At 44.5% G+C, this 23,002-nt stretch overlaps 1 protein-coding gene across 1 annotated transcript in view; it reads right to left on the bottom strand.

Moving 5' to 3' along the window:
* Positions 1-23,002, bottom strand: part of LOC128822731 (F-BAR domain only protein 2-like) — a 195,170-nt gene that overhangs the window by 143,624 nt on the left and 28,544 nt on the right. The window contains 4 exon segments of the mRNA XM_054004544.1: positions 16,474-16,552; positions 16,554-16,624; positions 16,709-16,850; positions 21,144-21,218. Of these exon segments, the coding sequence (XP_053860519.1) occupies positions 16,474-16,552; positions 16,554-16,624; positions 16,709-16,850; positions 21,144-21,218 (367 nt within the window).

Raw genomic sequence — 23,002 nt, 5'->3', positions numbered from 1 at the left:
ACTGGTGTGCCACAAGGAAAGGAGAAAGGACAGCTGCTGCTCGGGACTCCAGTGACCGACTCTGCACGCCGCCTTCTTTTCGGCTGCCTGGGAAAGCTACGACCGCGGGGGCGAGCTCTGCGTCGAGCCCCCTGCCCAGCTGATCTTTTTAATAAAGAGCTGAACATTAATAAAGGCATTAGCCCTGTTCATTTCACTTTTTGTGGCTTAGTGCCCGAGAGCATCCAGACATCTGTAATTCTTTGCTTTTATTGTCCTTTATTGTCCTAACTCTGATTGTCCAAATTCTTATTGCTCTAATTTTTATTACTGTTTTTATAACTATTTTATTACTATTAAACTTTTAAAATTTTAAAACAAGTGATTGGCGTTTTTCGCACTTTGCTTGTTAAATAAACAGTTTTTTCCACTTTTCTCCAAGGAGATTTTTCTCCCGAACTGGTTGAGGGAGGGGCCGCTGAAATCTGTTTTTTAGAGGAGACCCCTTCGGAGGTTTCCTCCCAAAATTTGCCCTAAACCAGGACAGTACTCATCCCCTGAGCTGGAAGTCAGAGAGGGAGCAGAATGAAGCCCCCATAATCCAGGAGAGAATGATCAGTGACCTGTTGTGCCACTTAGACACCCACAAGTCCATGGAGCCAGATGGGATCCACTCAGGGGTACTGCGGGAGTTGGCAGAAGAGCTCACCAAGTCACTTTCAATCATTTAGTCAATCATTCAGTCCTGGTCAACCAGGGAGGTTCCAGGTGACTGAGTTAGCAAATGTGATGTCTGTTGCATATAGGTAAAGCCTTATAAAATAAGAGCCTTGTTACCCTTGTAAAATCATGGCTCAGGCCTGCTACTTCAACTAAGGACAGCTAACAGCTAGCCTGATAAGTTCCCGTGAGAAAGGAATTTGCACCTGTGAGAAGAAAGACTTTTCCCCTGTGAAACATCTTCTATTTAGGAAACAAGAATGTAAACATCGTTAAGCGAGGAAAGTTTTTCACAGACACGTACACTAGCAACTACTAACCAATGAACTGAATTGCCATAAGTTACTAACCAATTAGAGTTAAATACGATGCCTTTAGAAAACCATATAAATATGAGCTATGAAGAATAAAGATTGGCTATTGTGTATGAAGAAATAAGTATCTTTTCTGTCTCTACTGTGACATGATGTCAATCTATAAGGAGTTTCAGAAGGAAGATCCAGGGAAGTCTGACCTGTCAGCCTGACCTTGGTGTCAGGTAAGGTCATGGAGCTGACCATCTTGACTGCCATCATACGGCATGTTCAGAACAACCATGGAATGAGGCCCAGCCAGCATGAGTTTATGAAAGGCAGGTCCTGCTTGACCAACCTGATCTCCTTCTATGACCAGGTGACCCACTTAGTGGATGGCAGAAGGGCTGTGAATGTTGTCTGCCTGGACTTCAGTAAAGCCTTTGACACTGTTTCCCACAGTATTCTCCTGGAGAAATTGGCTGCTCATGGTGTGGACAGGTGTAATCTCAGCTCGGTAAAAAACTGGCTGGATGGCCAGGCCTGGAGAGTGGTGGTGAATAGTGCTACATCCAGTTGGCACCTGGTCACTAGTGGTGTTCCCCAGGGCTCAGTATTGGGGCCAGTCCTGTTTAATATCTTCATCGATGACCTGGAGGAAGGGATCAAGTGTACCCTCAGTAAGTTCACAGGTAACACCAAGTCAGGCAGGAGTGTTGATCTGCTGGAGGGTAGGAAGGTTCTACAGAGCGATCTGGACAGGCTGAATCAATGGGCCAAGGCCAACTGTATGAGTTTCAACAAGGCCAAGTGCCGGGTCCTGTACTTGGATCACAACAACCCCCTGCAGTGCTACAGGCTAGAGGAAGAGTGGCTGGAAAGCTGCCTGGCAGAAAAGGACCTGGGGGTGCTGGTTGACAATGTCTGAACATGAGCCAGCGTGTGACCAGGTGTCCAAGAATGCCAATGGCATCCTGGCTTGCATCAGAAATAGTGCAGCCAGCAGGACTAGGGAAGTATTTCTTCCCCTGTACTTGGCACTGGTGAGGCCACACCTCAAGTACTTTGTTCAGTTTTGGGCCCCTCACTGCAAGAAGACAATGAAGTGCTGGAACATGTCCAGAGAAGGCAACAGAGCTGGAGAAGGGTCTGGAGCACAAGTCTGATGAGGAGAAGCTTAGGGAGCTTAGTGGGCTCAGCCTAGAGAAAAGGAGACTCAGGAGGACCTTATGACTCTCTACAACTACCTGAAAGAAGGTTGTAGCGAAGCAGGGCTCAGTCTGTTCTCCCAGGTAACAAGTAACAGGATGAGAGGAAACAGACTCAAGTTCCACCAGAGGAGGTTTAGATTGGATATTAGGAATTTTTTTTTTCACTGAAAGGGTTGTAAAGCATTGGAAAAGACTGCCCAGGAAAATGGTAGAGTTATCATCCCTGAAAGTGTTCAAAAATATGTGGATATGGCATTTTAGAACATGGTGAACATGGTGGTGGTGCTAGGTTGATGGTTGGACTTGATGATCTTAAAGGTTTTTTCCAACTTTAATGATTCTATGAATAAGAGAAGACATCATTAGAGGCAGGGAAAGATAACTTGTTTCCTCTACTACTTCATTTTGTGAAAACTGGAAAAAGTTACAATGTTGCCACCAAGTCGAGGGAGGTGAGGCCACACCTGAGTCCCGTGTCCAGTTCTGGGCTCCCCGATACAATAGAATAGAACAATTCAATTGGAAGGAACCTAAAGCACTCATCTAATTCAAATGCCTGACCACTTCAGGGCTGATGAAAAGTTACAGCATAATGTTAATGGCATTGTCCAAATGCCTCTTAAACACTGATAGGCTTGGGGCATCGACCACCTCTCTAGGAAGCCCATTCCAGTGTTTGACCACCCTCTTGGTAAAAAAATGCTTCCTTAGGTCCAGTCTGAACTTCCCCTGGCACAGCTGTGAACTATTACCATGCATACTGTCACTGGATCCCAGGGAGAAGAGTTCAGCACCTCCTTCTCCACTTCCCCTTCTCAGGGAGCTGCAGAGAGCCATGAGGTCACCCTGCGGCCTCCTTTTCTTCAAACTAGACAAACCCAGAGTCCTCAGCCACTCCTCACAGGACATGCCTTCCAGCCCTTTCACCAGCTTGGTTGCTCTCCTCTGAATGCATTCAAGGACCTTCACATTCTTCTTAAATGGTGGGGCCTAGAACTGCACACAGCACTCAAGGTGGGGCCACACCAGCACTGAATACAGTGAGATAATCACCTCTTGACCAGCTGGTTCTTTTGTGTTTGATGCACCCAAGAACACAGTTTGCCCTCTTGGCTGCCAGGGCTCACTGCTGACACACACTGAGCCTGCTGCCAACCAGTACCCTCAGATCCCTTTCTGCAGGGCTGCTCTCCAGCCACTCCTCTCCCAATTTATACTTGAGCCCGTCATTTCTCTGTCTCAGGTGCAGAATCCGGCATTTTGATTTATTAAATTTCATTCCAGTAATCATAGCACAATGCTCCAATATATCCAGATCCCTCTGCAAGGACTCTTGTCCCCCGAGAGAGTCAACAGCATTTCCCAGTTTGGTATCATCAGCAAACATGCTAATGGTGCATTCAACTCCTGCCTGCAGATCATTGATAAATATATTGAACAGAAATGGCCCTAGAATTGAGCCCTGAGGAACACTGCTAGCGACCGGTCACCAGCCAGATGTAGCATCATTCACTGCAACCCTTTGAACCCTGCTCTTCAGTCAGTTCTTCACCCAGTGCATCATGAACCTGCTCATCCCACAGTTGGACAACTTGTCCAGAAGGATGCTGCAAGGGAGTATTAGGTTTGCATGGCAAGGTTTTGGTAGTGGGGAGGCTACAGGGGTGGCTTCTGTGAGAAGCTGCTGGAAGCTTCCCCCATATCTGACACAGCCAATGCCAGCCGGGTCCAAGACAGACCCTCCACTGGCCAAGGCCAAGCCAATAAAAGATGGTAGTAAAGCCTCTGGGGTAACATATTTAAGAAGGGAAAAAAAAGTTATGCCGCAGAAGTAATTGCAGCCAGACAAGAGCGGAGTAACAGTATGTGAGAGGAACATCTCTGCAGACACTGAGGTCAGTGGAGAAGGAGCGGGAGGAGGTGCTCCAGGCACCAGAGCAAAGATTCCCCTGCAACCTGTGGTGCAGACCATGGTGAAGCAGCTGTGTCCCTGCAGCCCATGGAAATTCATGAAGGAGCAGAGATCCACCTTCAGAGGAGATTCATGCCAAAGTAGGTGGATGTCTGAAGGTGGCCGTCATCCTGTGTGAAGCCTGCACTGAAGCAGGCTCCTCACAGGACCTATGGCCCCATGGAGGACTCATGCTGGAGCAGCCTGTTCCTGATGGACTGCACACCATGGAAAGTGACCTATGTTGGAGCAGTTTGTGAAAATCTGCAGCCTGTGGGAAGGAGTTCATTGAGGACTGTCTCCTGTGAGAGGGATCCCACACTGAAGCAGGGGAAGGAATCCTCTCCCTAAGGAGGAAGCAGCAGCAGAAACAACACATAATTGTGAAAAATGCATATTAAATGATTGGCTCTTCGTAAATATTAAATTGAATACTGTATGTGTTATGATGAAAAGTTATTTTATAGTACTGTATTAATCCTTTTTAAGTAGTGTGGTAGATATAGTTTTAAGTTATAATATAATGTTAAAATAGAAACTATGCGATGTAAGATATTTTTTAACTAACTCAAGAAAGGGATGAGATAATCAAGAAATTCTTCACACAGAGATAACAGCAACAAGACACCTAAAGAGTTACTGCCTCCTTATCGGAAAAGACAAACATCCTAACATCCTTCCACCTCTTCTCCAGGATTAAGGGGAAGAAGTTGACAATAACCAGAGAACACCCTTTGTTTGAGAAGAATTTATGCATCATGTATGAGATATATGAATATGCAACAGGCTACTGCTTTTAAGGGCTAATCCTTTGTTAACATGTGTGCTTTCAGGGCTAAATTGCCCTAGGAAGGCACCTGGACTATCTGTATTTCTTTGTTTTTTATTGTCCTTTATTGTCCTTTATTGTCCTAACTCTGATTGTCCAAATTCTTATTACTCTATTTTTATAACCATTTTATTACTATTAAACTTTTAAAATTTTAAAACAAGTGATTGGCATTTTTCACATAATGAACTAACTTTCCTTATCTTGATGTGCCACTGGCAGGGAGGAGGAAGAGAATCAGGAATTAAGTTAAGCCCAGTGGGGAAAAGGTGTTTTTAGAAATTGTTTTGCTTCTCATTATCCTGCTCTGATTTGACTGGTAATAAATTCAGTTAATTTCCCCAAGTCGAGTCTGTTTTGCCTGTGACTGTAACTGATGAGTGATCTCCCCCATCCTTATTTTGACCTACAACCTTTCGCTATATTTTCTCCCCCTCCCCCAGCTGAGGAGAGGAGCAATAGAGTGGCTTGGTGGGCACTTGGCATCCAGCCAAGGTCAACTCACCACAGTCCTTGTGGCACCCGACGTAGGGTGAGACAAAGGCAGTTATATATATATTACATGCTATAGTAATAGTAGCTATCGAGTAACAAGCTCCTGTGCAGGACATGGAGTTTGTCAGCTGCATCACTTACTTCTTTTTTTGCTGAATTTGGGAACATGTTAATACAGACAATGGCTCTGTGATTTGCCCTGGCATTGACAGCCTTGTGCTGTGGGAACTGTCTTGTGAAAAAGATGAGGGAATACATCTCCCTCTCCCTACCTGGGTCTAATGTGGATGGTTTTATTATGCAGGCTCCAGAGGTCCTTGTTCACCCTTACATGATTTATTTGATATTACTAATAAATATTGTTGGCATATTACAATGTTTGTGGAATGTGGTGTCGCCCTCCTGTAAGAGATGACTCTTCAGTGAGGCCATACTGAAATGCAGCCTGAGGCATCCAGTTCCTGGGTGGCAGTGTGTGTGGAAGGATTTGAGAAGTTTCCTAGGGCAGTTATCACCTCCCATTACCTGGGACTTTACACTTGAACAGGCAATGAACCCTAACAAACTGATAAAAGGGTGCCTTGCTTACCCCAATGAAAACCAGCAGCTTCTCGCCCTGTACTGGGGCCTGCCCTGTGTCTATGGAGCCATAGCTTGGTAGTCTGAGAGAACTGTAGTTGAGGCAGGAACCAAAACTGCATTTCAGGACACTATAGCTGAGACAGGGACTCAAACCACAGCAACTACAGTAATTGCTGCAGTAGTGTAAAAGAAAAGGTGGACAAGGAGAGGTCTATATCATTGATTAGAAAGGGGGAGGAGAAGGAGGAAGATGGAGAGGAAGAGGAAGAAGAGGAAGAAGAAGAAGGAAAAGAATAAGGAAAGGAAGGGTCTGATCACAAAGCTGGTCCTTCAACAAAGAAACTGAAGAAAGGAGTGAGACAATTCAAACAGGAAACAGTGGTTACTCAGTCCCTGACCTCATCAGAACTTTGAGACATGCAGCAAGATAACAGCCACCAGCCAGGTGAGTGGATTTCTGCCTGGCTGCTTTAATGCTGGGATAATGGGGCTGACAGTCAGCAGCTGGAAGGTCATGAAGCCCAACAGCTGGGATCCCTGGCTAGAGACTGGGGAATTGAGAGCATAATTGTAAAGGAGGCAGTAATTTGCAGTCTCTGGAGATGACTCCTCTTAAGCATGTGGGCAAGATATCCATTTAAGTAAGATCTTGTGAACTCCCTAGGAAAGTGGACCACTGCAGATGAAGGTATCCAGTACTTGAGAGAATTAGCAGTGCTGTAAGTCATCTGTAGTGATCTAAAAATTTTTAATGTCTCTAAAGATCCAGAGGATGTCCCTTGCACAATGGCCATGTGGAGGAAGGTGATTCAAAGTGCCCCAGCGTCATATTCCAGCAGCTTGGCAGCAATGTATTACCCAGAAATGGATACACCAGCCGCAGAGTCTTCCTGGCTCTAAAACTTTGAAGAAAATCTCTGTCCTTCCTCATCCCCCTGGGCAAGCACCTCAGCTGTCAGGGGCACCCCAAGAAATCAGTCCTCTCCTGCCCTGGCCAGAGGGAAAGGAAGCCCCAGGCACAGGCCATGTGGTGAATTCTGACTCTTTCTGCAAGCCTGGGGGAGGACATGAGGAAATAGGATGGTGAGCCCACCTTAAAGCTGGAAGCCTGTGTCCATGGACTGAGAAGGAAGAGAGCTGTTGAGAAAGGATCACCCAAGAAGGCTTTCAGTGTAGTTGCCCCAGAGAGACAAGAAGGCAATCAGCAATCTCCCAGACATAAAAGAATGAGACATGGGGGTCATAAATTAACTTAGAGTAGAAATTAATTTTGGATTTAGGATAGCTGTTTTAGATGAAATGCAATATTTAACTTGCTTAGTCTGTGACTTGCTGTGCTCAAAAAGGCCTGCAGAGATGAACAAAGGAATGCAAGGCCCTGATAAGAAGAGTCTTCTATCCCAAACAAGGTGAAAGGAATGTGAGTTTCTAAGCTGGAGAGAGATAAGAAGGGCTCCTTGAACCTTGAAACCAGCGGAGACCAGAACTGAGGTTGGGCTACAGACAAGAGACCAAGGGGGCACGTGTAGAAGGACGGGGTAAAAAGTTCATCCTCGAGGAAGAGTCATGACTTCATCCCATAGGACCACCAGATGACCACCAGAGAGCTCTGTCCAAGCGCAGAAGGACTGATAAGCTAATTTTAATACAAAGTGGGGCTGGGCTGGGCTAGGATTTGAATATGCATGAACCTATTGCAAAACTTAATGCATATGCAACATTTTAGTGGATAAAAGAGGGGTTGAATTCTCGGGAGGTGCACATCCCTTTGTGGAGCGATCCCGCATGTGCCCAGCACTGAATAAATACATACCTACTTTACAACTTTTACGAATTGTGGAGTTTTTCCGCAAATCAAAGAACTGAAATTACCTCCTTTGAACCTGGTGAGGGGACTTCCGGTCTGACACTACAAGGGTCAGACAGTGAATACTCTGACCAGGAACAGGAATAGAGGGTCCCTGTCTTCAGCCAGGAGGAGGAAAGGGATGGCTGGGCATACTGGACTGTGTGGATTCAATAGCCTGGCACATCAGATTCACAGAAGTATAAAGTTTTAGTAGATACTGATGCCAAAATTATTTTTCCTTTTTTATATAATCTTCATATATATTCATAGCTCTGTACACTGTTTGTAGCATCCCATGAACTCTCTCCTCTCAGTCAATTCCCAAGTCCTCTGCCCTGGCAATGGCAGTGACTACCTACCATAGAGTAGTCCTCCTGGGGGGAAAAGACAGACTCCCACATGGACTTCCCCGGGTTTCCCCTTTCCTTGTCCCCTCACTGGCTTGGTACCACTGGTGGCTGCCCTCCCTCCCCTAGAGACCAATCTCCTTTGCCCTGCCCTTAGCTCCACCCCCCACCCCTTCCCCTTCTTAAGCTGCCTGCACCACGTGGTTGTTCTCTTTCTCACCAGGTCCCCTTCAGCCACGTGTGATACACTCTGCTGGAATAAAACCTTGCAAAAAGAGCCTTTCTTGCCTCTCTTGCTGAGCCAGCTATGGTGAGTGTTGTGTGGGGGTCTGACTGCATTGCCTGAATGTTAACCCAGCCTGCTTTTCTACAGGAGAGGTTTGTTTGGAACAGATAATAGGCAGCAGCACCCACCATTCAACATCTGTATTTTTAAGTGTTATTATATAGTTTCCTAATTTTGGTACTTTTCCTATTAGACAAACAAATTCCTGAGGGCCAGTTCTAATCTCACTTCTTATGGGAATCAAGGACAAGACACCTTTCCAAGACACTTTCCCATATGCAACCAGCAAGGAAGGGGGACTTCAGAAGGGGTTGAACCAAGAGAGGGAATTACTTCATCACCTGTTGTTGCAGTGTGATTTCATGGTTTACCCCCGAACCCCGGGCTTCCCCCCTGAGGATTTCCTCCTTTCCCCACCCTGACCCCTGCTGAGCACTGTCTGTCACTCCTGGAATTCCAGAAAGGGTGTCGAGTGATTGGGCAGATTCAAAAGATGCCCTCCACCCCCAGGGGGGCATTGGACCATCCAGGTGTCCTTTGTCCCTTGAAACCTCCTCTCCTGTACCTGGTTGGTGGGCTCCCTATCCTTTCCCCCCTCCCTCAGGTAAAAGAGAGGGGAACCACGTGGTCCAGGAGTTCTGATGGAGCTGTGACTGGATTCAGAGGCCTGTGGGCCAGAATAAAAGCTCTGGATTAAACCCTCCATCAGAACCGACTCCTTCCCTTCACCACAGCCTTAAAGGCTTCTCCGGTGGAGGGAAACCTGAGGAGCAGACCCTCTGTGAGAGGAAGCCCCATCCTGCCACCACCTGAGCTCCGGCTTGCCTGGACTTGTCTCCACGCGCCCATCTGCAACATCCAGCTAGCCAAAGGTGTCTCTGGGGTGAAACACCACAGTTGCCGCTATTTGGTTCAGCAGCAGGGGCCAGACAAGCCAGGGCACATCCCGTTCTCAATATTGGTACCACCAGTAACCTGTGTTTCTAAATGGGGATTCTTGTCAATTATGCTAATTTGCTAAACTTATAAAACTGTATGTGCCCTATGTCACATGTGCATCTTCTGCACATTTTCGGCATGTTGTGCACCTGGAGGGACCTTCATTAAAATGGTAACTGCTTTTTATCACCTAACCTTGTTTGGCTCTTGATTTTATGGCTCAAAAAGGCAACATATTGGTGCACAGTGCACACTGATGCCACCAAGGCACTGGAGTGTAGAACCCATCTGGATCTCTGGAGTGACAGGGGCATGCCAGAAGTTGTCTGTATTGGAAGCTGAGGGGAGTTTAACAGGGGACAAATGGAAAAAGCACCCCACTGTGACTGGCCCAGAGGCCCCTTGTATCCTTGACATCAACTATCTCAGGAGAGGGTAATTCAAGGATCCAAAGGGGTATCGATGGGCTTTTGGTGTAGCTACTATGAATACAGACAAGATCAAGCAGTTATCTACCCTTCCTGGCCTCTCAGAAGATCTCTTCATTCTGGGATTGTTGCAAGCAGAAGAATAGCAGGTGCCAATTGCTACCAGGCCAGTGCACCAGCAGTATTGCACCGAGACTCTCTGGCTCCCCATCCATGAACTGATCCATCAACTGGAGAGCCAAGGAGTGCTCAGGAAGACTCACTTGCCTGTTAATAGCCCCATATGTCCAGTGGGAAAGTCTAATGGAGAATGGAGACTAACAGTAGACTATCATGGCTCGAACAAAGTAACACCACCTGAGTGCTGCCATACTGGACATGTTGGAACTTCAGTATGAGCTGGAGTCAAAGGCAGCCAAATGGTGCCACAATTGATATCGCTAATGCATTTTTCTCAGTCCCTCTGGCAGCAGAATGCAGGCCAGTTTGCTTTCACTTGGAGGGGTGTCCAATACACCTGGAATTGACTGCCCCAAGGGTGGAAACACAGCCCAGCCATCTGCCATGAACTGATTCAGACTGCACTGGAACATGGTGATGCCCCTAAACATCTGCAATACATCAGTGACATCATTGTGTGGGGCAACAAATCAGAAGTGTTTGAGAATGGAAAAGGAATAATTCAAATTCTTCTTGTTATGTGTAACTTGGATAATTCGTGCGTATAAAAAGATATGTATATAATATGTTATGCTGGTGAGAAATATTCTTATAAAAGATTTTAAGCATGCAAGCCAGAGTCAGGAGATTGCTTCACAGTGTGTTGAAACCACCGTGGACAAGAGGAAGGAGAACCTCATTTGCAAACGAATTAACGTAGCCAGCCTGGAGATGGATCGCTCTCCAAGGTGATCTGAGGAACTCCTGGGCGATGAATACATGATAAATATCTAAGATTGAGATAGCCGGAGCCATCAGAGAGATACATCTCAATGCCGGATTCCGGGAACTCAGTCATGGACGTACATCACTCCCCTCGTGGAGAAAGGAACCCACATGAATATGTGGGGCTCTGAAAGGAAGAAAAGGGACTCTGCCTCAGGCAGAATAAACTGTATAAAAGCTGCTCGGATGGGACTGTCGGTGTGAACATAGGAGACCCTATGCTGTAGAGGTCGGACCTGTGTCTCACCCAGCGCTGATACCCGGGCTCAGCACTGACCTTTTTGATTGGATTGTGGCTATCTCAGACCTAATCTCGGTCGAGAAATAAAAATCTATTTTTATTAAATATTAAATTCAGCTCGATTAATTTTTACCTATAACATTCTGAAAGCTGATTTCACCATAACAAGAAGCAAGGTCAAGGGACCTGCATAGGAGATCCAGTTTTAGGGAATAAAATGGTAGGATGGACATTGTCACATCCCTATGGATGTTGGCAACGAGATAGCAACTAGGCCTCTACCAGATAACATAGAGGAAACACAAGCTTTCCTAGACCTTGTGGGGTTCTGGAGAATGCACATTCCAGGTTATAGTCAGCTTGTGAGCACCGTCTATCGAGTGACCTGGAAGAAGAACTATTTTGAGTAGGGCCGTGAGCAACAACAGGCCTTTGAGCAGATCGAACAGGAAATAGTTTGTGTGGTAGCTCTTGGGTCTGTTTGGACAGGACCAGCCTTGCAAAACATACTCTACACTGCAGCTGGGGAGCATGGTCTCACTTGGAGCCTCTGTCAAAGGACATCAGGAAAAACCTGAGGTCAACCATTAAGGTTTTGGAGCAGAGGTTTTAAGGATCAGAATCCCAGTACACTTCAACTGAAAAAGAGATATTAGCAGCCAATGAGGGGGTTCAAACCACCTCAGGAATTGCTGGGACAGAAGCATGTTTCCTCTTGGCACTACGACTGCCCATGCTACACTGGCTGTTCAAAGGAAACATCCCCATGGTACATCATGCAACCAGCACTACATGGAGTAAGTGGGTAGCATTGATCATGCAGCAAGCTTGACTGGGAAAACCCAACAGCCCAGGAATCCTGGAAGGGATAATGTACTGATAATGTTGCTTCCAAGAAGCACTACCATATAACAAGTTATTGGAAGACAAAAGAGGTTATGCTCTATTTACTGATGGATCCTGTCATGGTAGGAAACCATCGGAGGTGGAAAGCTGCTGTGTGGAGTCAGTTTGCAGAAGTGAAAGCCATCCAACTAGCCCTAGAAATTGCTGAATGACAAAAGTGGCTTGTACTCTATACTGACTCCTGGATGGTGGCTAATTCCTCATGGGGGGTGGCTGCAGCAGTGGAAGAAGACCAATTGGCAGTGCAAAAGTAAACCCATCTGGACTGCTGCATTGTGGTAGGACATCGCTGCACCAGTAGAAAACATGGCTCTGAAGGTATGTCATGTAGATGTTCAAGCACCCAAAAGTCATGACACTGAAGAACATCAGAACAACAAACAGGTAGATAAGGCTGCTAAGATTGGAATAGGTCAGGTTGACTTAGACTGGGAGTGAAAGGATGAGCTATTTATAGCCCAAGGGGCCCATGAAACAACAGGACATCTAAGAAGGGATGCAACATACAGATGGGCTCATGATTGAGGAGTGGACCTGACCATGGAGGCCATCACACAGGTTATTTACAAATGTGAAACGTGCTGCAATTAAGCAAACCATGCAAGTGAAATCTCCCTGGAATACAGGGCCGTGGCTGGGTTTCCAATATGGCGAGGCCTAGTGTCCTGGTTTTGCATTAATTGAATTTTTGGTGAAGAGGAATAAATCAGCTATGGAAGTAATTCTCTGAGAGAAGCTGCTTAACAGCTTCCTCTGTGCCTGGCAAAAGCCAATTGCTGGCTAGCTCTGAGAATTGGCACACTGCTAAGCCAATTTGAGAAGCTAGAAACACCTCTATGAGACCATATTTAAGAAAGAAGAAAATGCAGGAAATTCATTTTTTTCTTTCTGCCCTTGAAGAGGTGGCTGGTGGGCCCAGCAGGCCCCAGGACAGGCTGGGCCCTGCCCCGCTGCTGGGCCCCAAGCCGAGCTGTCCTGGCAAAAACCAGCGAAACTGCTGAGATTCTGCCTGGGGGCTCCTGCAGCTGAGGGGAGGGGGGGAGCCACTGGGCCCCGGCGCAGCCCCCCAGCACAGCCGCCAAGATTTCTGCCACTGGGAAGTCATCCTGGAGCGACGAGTAATTATGCAGCCAAAATCAACACCACAAGCAGCTCCGCAGCTGCTGCCCAGCAAAGATCACGTCACCAACAGCAAGAGGCAATTCCCCGACGCAAAGCTTGGACAAGATTAACCTTTTCAGCACTGCAGAACTTTATAGTTTTTTGAATTAATAGAGCTTGAGAACAGACAAACCTACAGACACCAATTCTCTCCAGAATCAGAGAAAAGAAAAAGGTGAAGACATGAGAAGAACAACATGAAAGCACCAAGGTCAGTGGAGAGGGAAGAGGAAGAGGAGATGCTTCAAGCCTCGGAGCAGAAATTCTTCTGCAAACAATGGTGAAGACTATAGTACACCAGACTATTTCCCTGTAATTCATAAGGCATATGAGGGGATGCAGCATTCACCCGCAGCCCATGTGAACTGGAGAATATAGATGCTGAAAAAGCTGTGATCTGACTTGAACAGAGAGAGAGAGAGAGAGACAACTTTTGCTTTCAGAGATAGGACTCTGCTTCTAGATTACAACAGTTCATCCTTAAAAATTGTACCCCATAAGCCAGTGGCCCTCGACAGCAGTTGTGGGAAGACTGACAAGTCAATGGGAGGGACTTTCACGCTGTGAGCAGGTACCAGGCGGACTTTTTAGTCATGAAATTAAAACCACAGGAGAACTGTAAGTAGTGGGAAGAATTCTATGTCCTAGCAAAAGAGACTCCTCTCCCTAAGTGAACTGAAGAAGGATACTTTTTAGAAGTGATAAACTGACTGAATATCCTGGGTTTTGTCTCTTTGCATTGTCAGTGAGAAAGAAAGAAAGAGGGGTTGGGGGGAGGAAAGGTGTTCTAAAAGTTTATTTTAGTTCTTATCATTCTTCTTTTAATTCAGTTAATAAAGTTTTCTTTATACCTTTTAAAGTTTTGAGTCTGTCTTGTCCTTGAAGACTTTTCTCCTAATCCTTATCTCAACCTTATGCACTTTATTTTAACTGGGTTTTTTTTCGCCTCCTCTGCTCCAATTATAGCAGAGGAAGATGAGTAGATGATTTTCGTGAGTGCACTGGCATTTGGCCAGTGGTCAACCCGCTACACCTAGCAAATTGACTCTATTGGACCACTGCCATGACAAGAGCCACCACTGCCACTGCCAAGGCAAGAGCTACATACTCACCATGATGGAAGCAGATATTGGTTGGCTGGAAACACACCTTGTAAACCATGCCACTTCCTAAACACCATCTCAGGTCTTGTAAGGCACATTTTGTGGTGACATGGTACCTCAGAAAGAATTGAATCAGACTATGGGCCTCATTTCTGAAATAACCTCATAAACTCCTGGGCAAAGAAACATGGTATTGAGTAGATATATAACATCCCTTATTACCCACTTTGGAAAGATTGAGACTGTTAAAGACTATATTGAGACCACTGGGCAATGGGGCATGGAAGCATTGAGATGCAAATTTAACAGAAGCCACTTGGATGGTTAACACCAGAGGACCTGCTAACTGCCCTGGTCCTGCCCAAATAAAATCCCTACATACTGTGGGAGGAGATAAGGTCCCCATACTACACACAGGAAAGCTACATCAACCGCCTTTCCTTTATCTACTAGGTGGGTGACTTTATTGTAGGAGATCAAATTAGTTAAACAGAACTTTCACTTTGTGAGCCCATGTTGGCTGTGCCTGCTTGCATTGTCCTTGAAATGCCTTTCAATAGTACCCAGTACAATCTTCCCGTAATTTTACCAGATACTGAGGTTAGACTAACAGGTCTATTGATCCCTAGGTCTTCCCTCTCGTCTTTTTTGTAAATTGGAATAATGTTGACTAGCTTCTGGTGAGTAGGCACCTCCTCAGACTCCCCAGACCTTTGGTAGATGATGGAGAGGGGTCCTGCTGTAACATCTACTAGCTCCTTCTGAGACGAATCCCATCAGGCACCGTGGACTTATGAACATTCAGCTGATACAGCTGGTCTCTCACAATTTCAGTGTCCACAAATGGAAAGGCACTGTTCCCACAGTCATGGTCCTCTGACTCAGATCTTGGACTGCCCAGTCACCCATCAGTATTATTAAAGACTGGCAGGTAGGGGAAGCACTGAATACCTCCACTTTTTCTCCATCCCTATTAGTCAGATGACCATCTTCATCAAGTATCAGTCCAATGTTTTCTTTAGACCTCCTCTTGCTATTAATGTACTTAAAGAGAGACATGGACATACTAAAAAGAGTTCAGCAACAGACCAAAAAGATAATCAAGGGACTGGAGCATCTCTCCCATGAGGAAAAGCTGAGAAAGCTGGGGCTATTCAGCCTGGAGAAGAGAAGGCTCTGGGGAGATCTTGCCAATGCATGTAAATACCTGAAGGGAGAGTGCAAAGAGGAGAGACAGGCTGTTTTCAGTGGTGCTCAGTGACAGGACATGTGGCAATGAGCACAGACTGAGACATGGGAGCTTCCACCTGAACATCAGGAAACACTTTTTTTTTCCTGTAAGGTTGACTGAGCACTGGAACAGTGTGTCCGGGGAGATTATGGAACGTCTATCCTTGGAGATTTTCAAAGCCATCTAGTCACGGTCCAGGGCAGCAGGCCCTAGGTGATCCTGCCTGAGCAGGGGGATTGGACAAGATGACCTCCAGAAGTCATGGAATGGTTTGGGTTGGAAGGGACCTTAAAGATCATCCAGTTTCAGCCCTCCTGCCATGGGCAGGGATACCTTCCACTAGGCCAGATTGCTGAGACACCCATCCAACCTGACCTTGAACACTTCCAGGGGTGGGATACTCAAATCTTCTCTAAGGTCCCTTCCAACCATAAACATGTTGTGATTCTATAAATGGATCAAGCTCCCCCATGACCCAAGAAGAGTACTAAATGCAATCCCTTGGAGTTTTGGTCCATGTTACTGAAACCTCTTAAATTATCATTGAAAGTAATGTTAACTTGTTTTTCTTCCCAATGAAACAGACTTCAAATACTCCCATAATTAGCTGCTTTATCTCACTTGAAGAGACAACACAAAACTTCCTGCTCATTAATTAATGAACAAAGGCATTGAATGTTTGCATATTTACTTAATAAAATCCATCTGAAAACAGAAGCTGAAACATACAATTTTTGTAAAGGCCACTGAACAAAATTATCATATGATGCAGGTAATTACAAAATAAAGAATTAAAACTGCAGTGCAGTTAGAACAGATAAGGAAGTGTAAACAAAACATCACCAAGCATTCAAAGCAGCATGCACATTATGAAATAGCCATAACCACTTTTAGTCCTTTTTGAGCATTTCATTAGTACAAAGTGAATGTTACAGATTGACAATACAATAAATTTAAGTAAGATGTCACAGAACTACCTTATCAATTTCTCTCTGTGTTGCTCCTTCCTTTTTCAAACGTTCTTGTTCGACAAACTTTGCATTGTAGTTTTCCTGTTTTCTGTAAGGCCTGAGTGATACTTTGAATATTTTGCACTGCTTCTAGTGTTCGTGAAACATCTTCTTTAGTCTGCCAAATATCACATACTTGTCAAAAAAAAAAAATTTAACATTAAAAAGTCATTGGTCATGCATAAGAAAAATAATTAATAACATTTTTATAAGTTTTGATTTGTTCATCTCCATACTTATGAACTTCTTTTATTAGCTCTTGTAATCTCCGCATGAGGTCCAAGTGACAGCTTGCCAGTTTTTCTGTTGAGATTTTGAAAACATCCCAAACTGGTGCAAATGTCCTAGATTGAGGGGACAAAAAATAATACAAAGTTTAATGCTCATCTGGATTTGTACTAAAACCTGGACTTGTACTAACCAGGAGGGACTGGTTGAAGATGGGAAGGCTGGTGGCAGCCTTGGCTGTAGCAACCATGAGATGGTGGAACTCAGGATCCTGTGTGGAGGAAGCAAAGCAGTAAGCAGGTCTAGAACCCTGAATTTCTGGAGACCTAGTCTCTACCTCTTCAGGGACCTGCTTCAAGGAATTGCATGGGATAGGGCTCTAGAGAAGGAGTCCAAGAGAACTGGTCAATATCTAAGTACCATTTCCTCCAAGCTAGAGAGCAGTGTATCCCCATGAGAAAGAAGTCAGGCAAAAGGGGCAGGAGACATGCATGGATGAGCAGGAAACTTCTAGCAAATCTCAAATGGAAGAAAGAACTTTATGGGATGTGGAAAAAGGGACAGGTCACATGGAAGGACTATAGGAACATCATCAGGATATGCAGGGATGCAATGAGGAAGGCCAATGCCCACTTGGAATTGAGTCTGGTAAGGGATATCAAGGACAACAAAAAGGGCTTCTACAAGAACATCAGCAGCAAAAGGAAGATTAGGGAAAATGTGGGTCTGCTGCTGAATTAGATGGATGTCCTGGCAATGGAAGACACAGAGAAGGCGGAATTACTGGATGCCACTTTGCCTCAGTTTTACTGCTGAGGATGGCCCTCAGGAATCCCAGACCTTGGAGGTAAAAGAAGGCTGGAGAATTGAAGACTTCCCCCTGGCCGTAGAGGGTTGGGTTAGAGATTGGCTAAACAGGCTCAACAGCCATAAATCTATGGGCCTTGATGGGGTGAACCCATGGCTGAGAGAGTTGGCATATGTTGTTGCTCAGCCACTCTCCATCATCTTGGAAAATTCATGGAGAATGGAGGAGGTGCCCAATGACTGGAGGAAGCCCAACGTTACTCCCATTTTCAAAAGGGGCAAGAAGGAGGACCCAGGAAGCTATTGACCAGGCAGCCTCACCTCCATCCCTAGAAAGGTGATAGAACAGATCATTCTGGAGGTCATCTCCAAGCATGTAGAAGAAAAGAAAACCATCAGAAGTAGTCAGCGAGGATTCACTGAGGGGAAATCATGCATGACCAATCTGACAGCCTTCTATGATGACATGGCAGAACGGGTTGATGAGGGGGGAACAGTAGATGTTGTCTACCTTAACTTCAGCAAGGCATTTGACACTGTCTCTGTCTTGGTTTGAAAAGACAGGTGTCTGCTAAGGAAGGTGGGAGCCTCTCGTGACATGGAAACTATGAACCCCCTCCTTCCGAATTATTATAATTTTGAAATTAAGAGGCTCTCAGGCAAAGATATGGGAGTAGGAATAACAGTTCTATATTAGGAAAAATAATTTTAAAAAAAATTGCAGTAATACAAAACAACACTGACAGAGTCAGAATGTGACTTGACACCCTGTTGGTCAGGGTGTTGGTTGGTAACAGTCCAAATAAATGGTGGCTGCAGTCATCCTGGAGTGACAAATGTGGTTTTGTTGAAGCAGTGATCCTGTAGAAGGGTGTAGTTTTTCTCTGAAGGTCCAGTGGTGGTGTAGATGGGCCTGGTGTTCATCTGGGAATCCAGTGGAAAAGAAAGCTGCTCCTCTGGGAATCCAGTGGGAAAAGGCTGCCTGTGGTGTTCCAAATCTCCGATTATATCCAGGTAGGAATGCTTGACTCCTCCCCCTGGGCAGAGCATCTCACAATGGGATGATGTAATTTTATCAGTCATGCAGTGACACTCAATGGCAGACTTAACAGAAGATATTTCCTGGAGGATTGGTTGTGGAAGAGATAAAGAAAACTGCTCCACCTGGTTTTAACAGGTGGTCCAATTAACAGAAGACAACTGCCCCACCTCTAACAGATGGCAGTAGAATGTACACCCCCAGCCACATCTTACATTTGCAACCTAAGACAGTGTCCCATAACATCCTCGTAAATTAGATGAATGGACAGTGAGGTGGATCAAGAACTGGCTTAATGTCAGAGCTCAGAGGGTTGTGATCAGCAGAGTAGAATCCAGTTGGAGGCCTGTAGTCAGTGGCGTTCCCCATGGATCAATACTGGGTCCAGTCTTATTAAATTTGTTTATCAAGGACCTGGACAATGGGATAGAATATACCCTCTGCAAGTTTGCTGCTGATTCAAAACGGAGAGGAGTATCTGATACACCTGAAGGCTGTGCTGCCATTCAGCAAGACCTTGATAGGCTGGAGAGCTAGATAGAGAAAAACCTAGTGAGGTTCAACAAGGACAAGTGTAGGGTCCTACACCTGAAGAGGAATAACCTCAAGTACCAGTATAGATTGGGTGCTGACCTACTAGAAATCAGCTCTGTGGAGAAGGATGTGGGAGTCTTGGTGGATGACAAATTGACCATGAGCCAGCAGTGTGCCCTTGCGGCCAGAAGGGAAAATGGTATAATGGGGTGCATTGGGAAGAGTGTGGCCAGCAGGGTGAAGGAGGTGATCCTGCCCCTCTATTTAGCCTTAGTGAGGCCACACCTGGAGTACTGTGTCCAGTTCTGGACTCATCAGTATAAGAAAGACAAGGAACTACTGGAGAGGGTCCAGCAGAGGCCACAAAGATGATGAGGGGTCTGGAGCATCATTCTTAGGAGAGACTGTAGGAGCTGGGCCACTTTAGTCTAGAGAAGATTGAGAGGGCATCTCATCAATACATATAAATATCTCAAAGGCAAGTGCCAATAGGATCGCGTCAGACTCATTTCAGTGGTTCCCAGTGACAGGACAAGGAGCAATGGCCATAAACTAAAACACAAGAAGTTATACCTCAACATAAGGAAGAACTTCTTTCCATTGAGAGTGGCAGAGCACTGGAACAGGCTGCCCAGGGAGGTCGTGGAGTCTCCCTCTCTCAAGGCATTCAAAATCCACCTGGATGTGTTCCTGTGTAACCTGCTCTAGGTGACCCTGCCTTAGCAGGGGGGTTGGGTGGTATGATCTCCTGCAGTCCCTTTCAACCCTAATTATTCTGTGGGTTTTTTTTCCTTTGTTGATTATATTTTTTTCAAAATAGTGCTACAGTGTAACTGACATGTCTACAGAATTTCAGTTCTGTTCCTAAAACTGAAGCAAATAAAAAACCCAGCAACTGCTATAAATATTATTTGATGTTTTAAATGTACTTGGCATCTTACTTAATTTTTCAGTGTTATATGTTTTACCTGTGTTGATTCTATTGATTAAAATGCAGCAAATTAACTTATTCTTCTCCATCAGCAACACAATAATGACAAATGATATTCCTAAAGATGATACAAGAGCAGCTCAAAAAATTGAACATGTACAGGTATTTTTATGTTCATACTTGAATAGTGAAAAGAACCCAAAAGTTACTTGACTAATTAAGTTTTCAGTTGTCTTACATCATTACGGCCACAGGGTTAACCATATGGTAGAGGAAGGTGAAAGACAGGTAGTTCTTCAGATTCAGATTTCTATACTGCATGGACTTCTCCAGCTATTATAAAGATACACTCCTACTTCAATTTCTAGGTCAGTGTGGCTGAAAAATCAATACTATGTATAACCTTTAAAGCACTAATGTTATAACTAACATGAAAATACAGAACCTTTGAAGAGCAGCAACAACTAGTATCAGATTATCCAGTGAAGAAAGCTCTCCACATTTCTAGGTGTGATTACTACAAATAAAAATAATCTTTAGCCTCATGTAAGAAGTCTGAACTGTTGGCATAATATTTCTAATTTTAAAAAATCCATTAACATTCAATTTTTAAAAAAAGATATCCTGTGCATTAAATTTTACTTAAGCTATGGAGTAAATATATTGAAAACTCTTGTTCTTAACATGTCCAAGGACAGAGAAAACACTTGAAAAAGTAGAAATAATAAAAAAATTCACTGTCACATTTGCAGAGCATAAGTTCTTTCTTCAAATTAATTGCCATAGGCTTGGGAACACAGAATAGAAAATCACATTCTTTATTATGTCTGAAAAAACCTCAACCTTAAACACAGAGGAACAGGCAACTCCTCCATGGTGTTGGGCTTTTTGGTTTGAGTTGGTTTTTTTTAACTGTGAATAAAGAACTATACAGTCTTGTTTTTCATAGCTGCGTGATATTTTGCATAGCTGCACAGTAACTGAAAAACTAAGAATCATTAAATGTAGAAAAGTTATAGTACCTTGAACATCATCAATAAAATAGAATCAAACTTGATGCTTAACATGTTAAACTATTTCTCTCTTCTACAGACTTACCCAAGTTGTGTGTAATTGCTCACTGATTTGGCTAGTTTTGTCACTGATCTTGAATATGTCTCCTCTATTGCAGCCCTGTCAAAGAAAGCAATCAAAAGCATAATTGAAATTTTGAAGATATTTAAAGAAAAATGAATAGGCACTCTAAAGATGCAAAGCATAGGAATTTTTACTTTAACTGAAAATTACTCCACTCAACAACTATATGTAAAACCACAGAAATATATTTTTAAAATAATCTAAGAACATTGATAGAAGGTTGCAGGGAAGAGAAACAAATAAAACCTAAGGGCTTCTGCTGGCTTTCACAACCAATGAGGAAACTAAACTCCAAATAAACTACTCCCTTTCCCCCACCCCCTCAGACAATGAAGAGACAATAGGGAGAGATTATAAGTTAAAATAACAATTTACTAAAATCACAAATAACAATGGCATCAATATAAAAAAATACATAAAAAGAAGATGCCTTATCCACAAAAAGGAATTTAACGCCAGGAACAAAGAAAAACACTTCTCATGATACTGAAATAGGCCAGAGAGAAACTTTCTAACACAGTTTTGAGCATTAGAAGGCAGGCATTCTTTATTGCAGTGCTGGTTACTCGGAGGATCCTCCCCCTAACTGAGTGCCTTGAGTGTCGGGTAAACAGTTTTTATTCTACACTCTGATTACATATTCATTAGCTATCCCCACTTAGTTGCTTTATATGTTTTACTTTATTTTACATTGTCATACCTCTTAGTCCTTATATGGTTCTTTGGAATCTGTCATCAATGTCTGGTGTCCTTTTTAGGTGGCTGTTCCTCAACCCCCACTTTTGAATAAGTGCAATATTGTTTTGCATAACTTCTGTTTGCCTAAGTTACATTCTTTATTTCTCCAAAGCTATGCTGTTCTGTTCTACTGTCCTTATCACCCAAAGACAGCACCTGACATGGATCTCCAAACAAATTAAAAAATGGCAACCAATCCCATGGTAGTGGCAGCTGCACCGTTGGTTTGTGGCTGCAGCTACAGCTTGGCTCCACTCAGCTCAGCTGGGCATCGTTGTGGCTTGGGCTTCACACAGCTCAGCTGGGCTCTACTACATGCCACTACCACTCTTTTTTTTCCTCAAAGTGGCATCTTGGGCTCACCATCGCTGTCCTCCAGCCGCAAACCACAAAAGCCGTAGATCAGAGGAATGGGAAAGGGACTGCCAGTGGCAAAGAGGGGCTAGGTCTGCTGGGCTGTCCCCAATACCTTTTCCAGCATCTGGCCTTCAGCCTTTCCTGATGAAACCACACCTCCTAGCAGTGACATAGGTGGTATCAAATATTAAACACCAAAGCTCCATCCCCTGGCTTTGAAACCATAACATTATCCACCACTTATTCTATACCATCTACATCATGCCCAGATTTACACCTTTCAACTATATACATATATATGCGCACACATATAACTATGCACAGGCACAGGTATGATTTCAATAGTCACTGATCATCCCCCCAAAATCTTTGTAGAGTTCATTTAGTCCATGGATGGTATAACTGGAGCAGTCCATACTCATTGTCCATGGTATTTACAACATACAGTCCTAGTTTAGGGCAAATTTTGGGAGAAGACCTCTGGAAGGAGCCCCCAGAAAGCAAACCCCCCACGGCCCCTCCCCCACCTGGCTCGGGAAGGATTTCCTCAGAGAGAAATGGAAAAAACCTGTTTATTTAACAAGCAAAACACTCCCCAATACAAAAAAACAACACCAGATGACAAAACCCTTTCACCGTTCTGAAGAGATGACAAATTCAGAAAGTCTCTCCTGGGAGTGGTCGCCCAGCTATCAGTCTCCGGCACTGGGGATGGCTGCTGCAGG

Source organism: Vidua macroura (assembly GCF_024509145.1).
Source record: "Vidua macroura isolate BioBank_ID:100142 chromosome W unlocalized genomic scaffold, ASM2450914v1 whyW_random_scaffold_38, whole genome shotgun sequence".
Lineage (NCBI taxonomy): Eukaryota > Metazoa > Chordata > Aves > Passeriformes > Viduidae > Vidua > Vidua macroura.
This window is presented reverse-complemented; position numbering and strand designations above follow the sequence as displayed.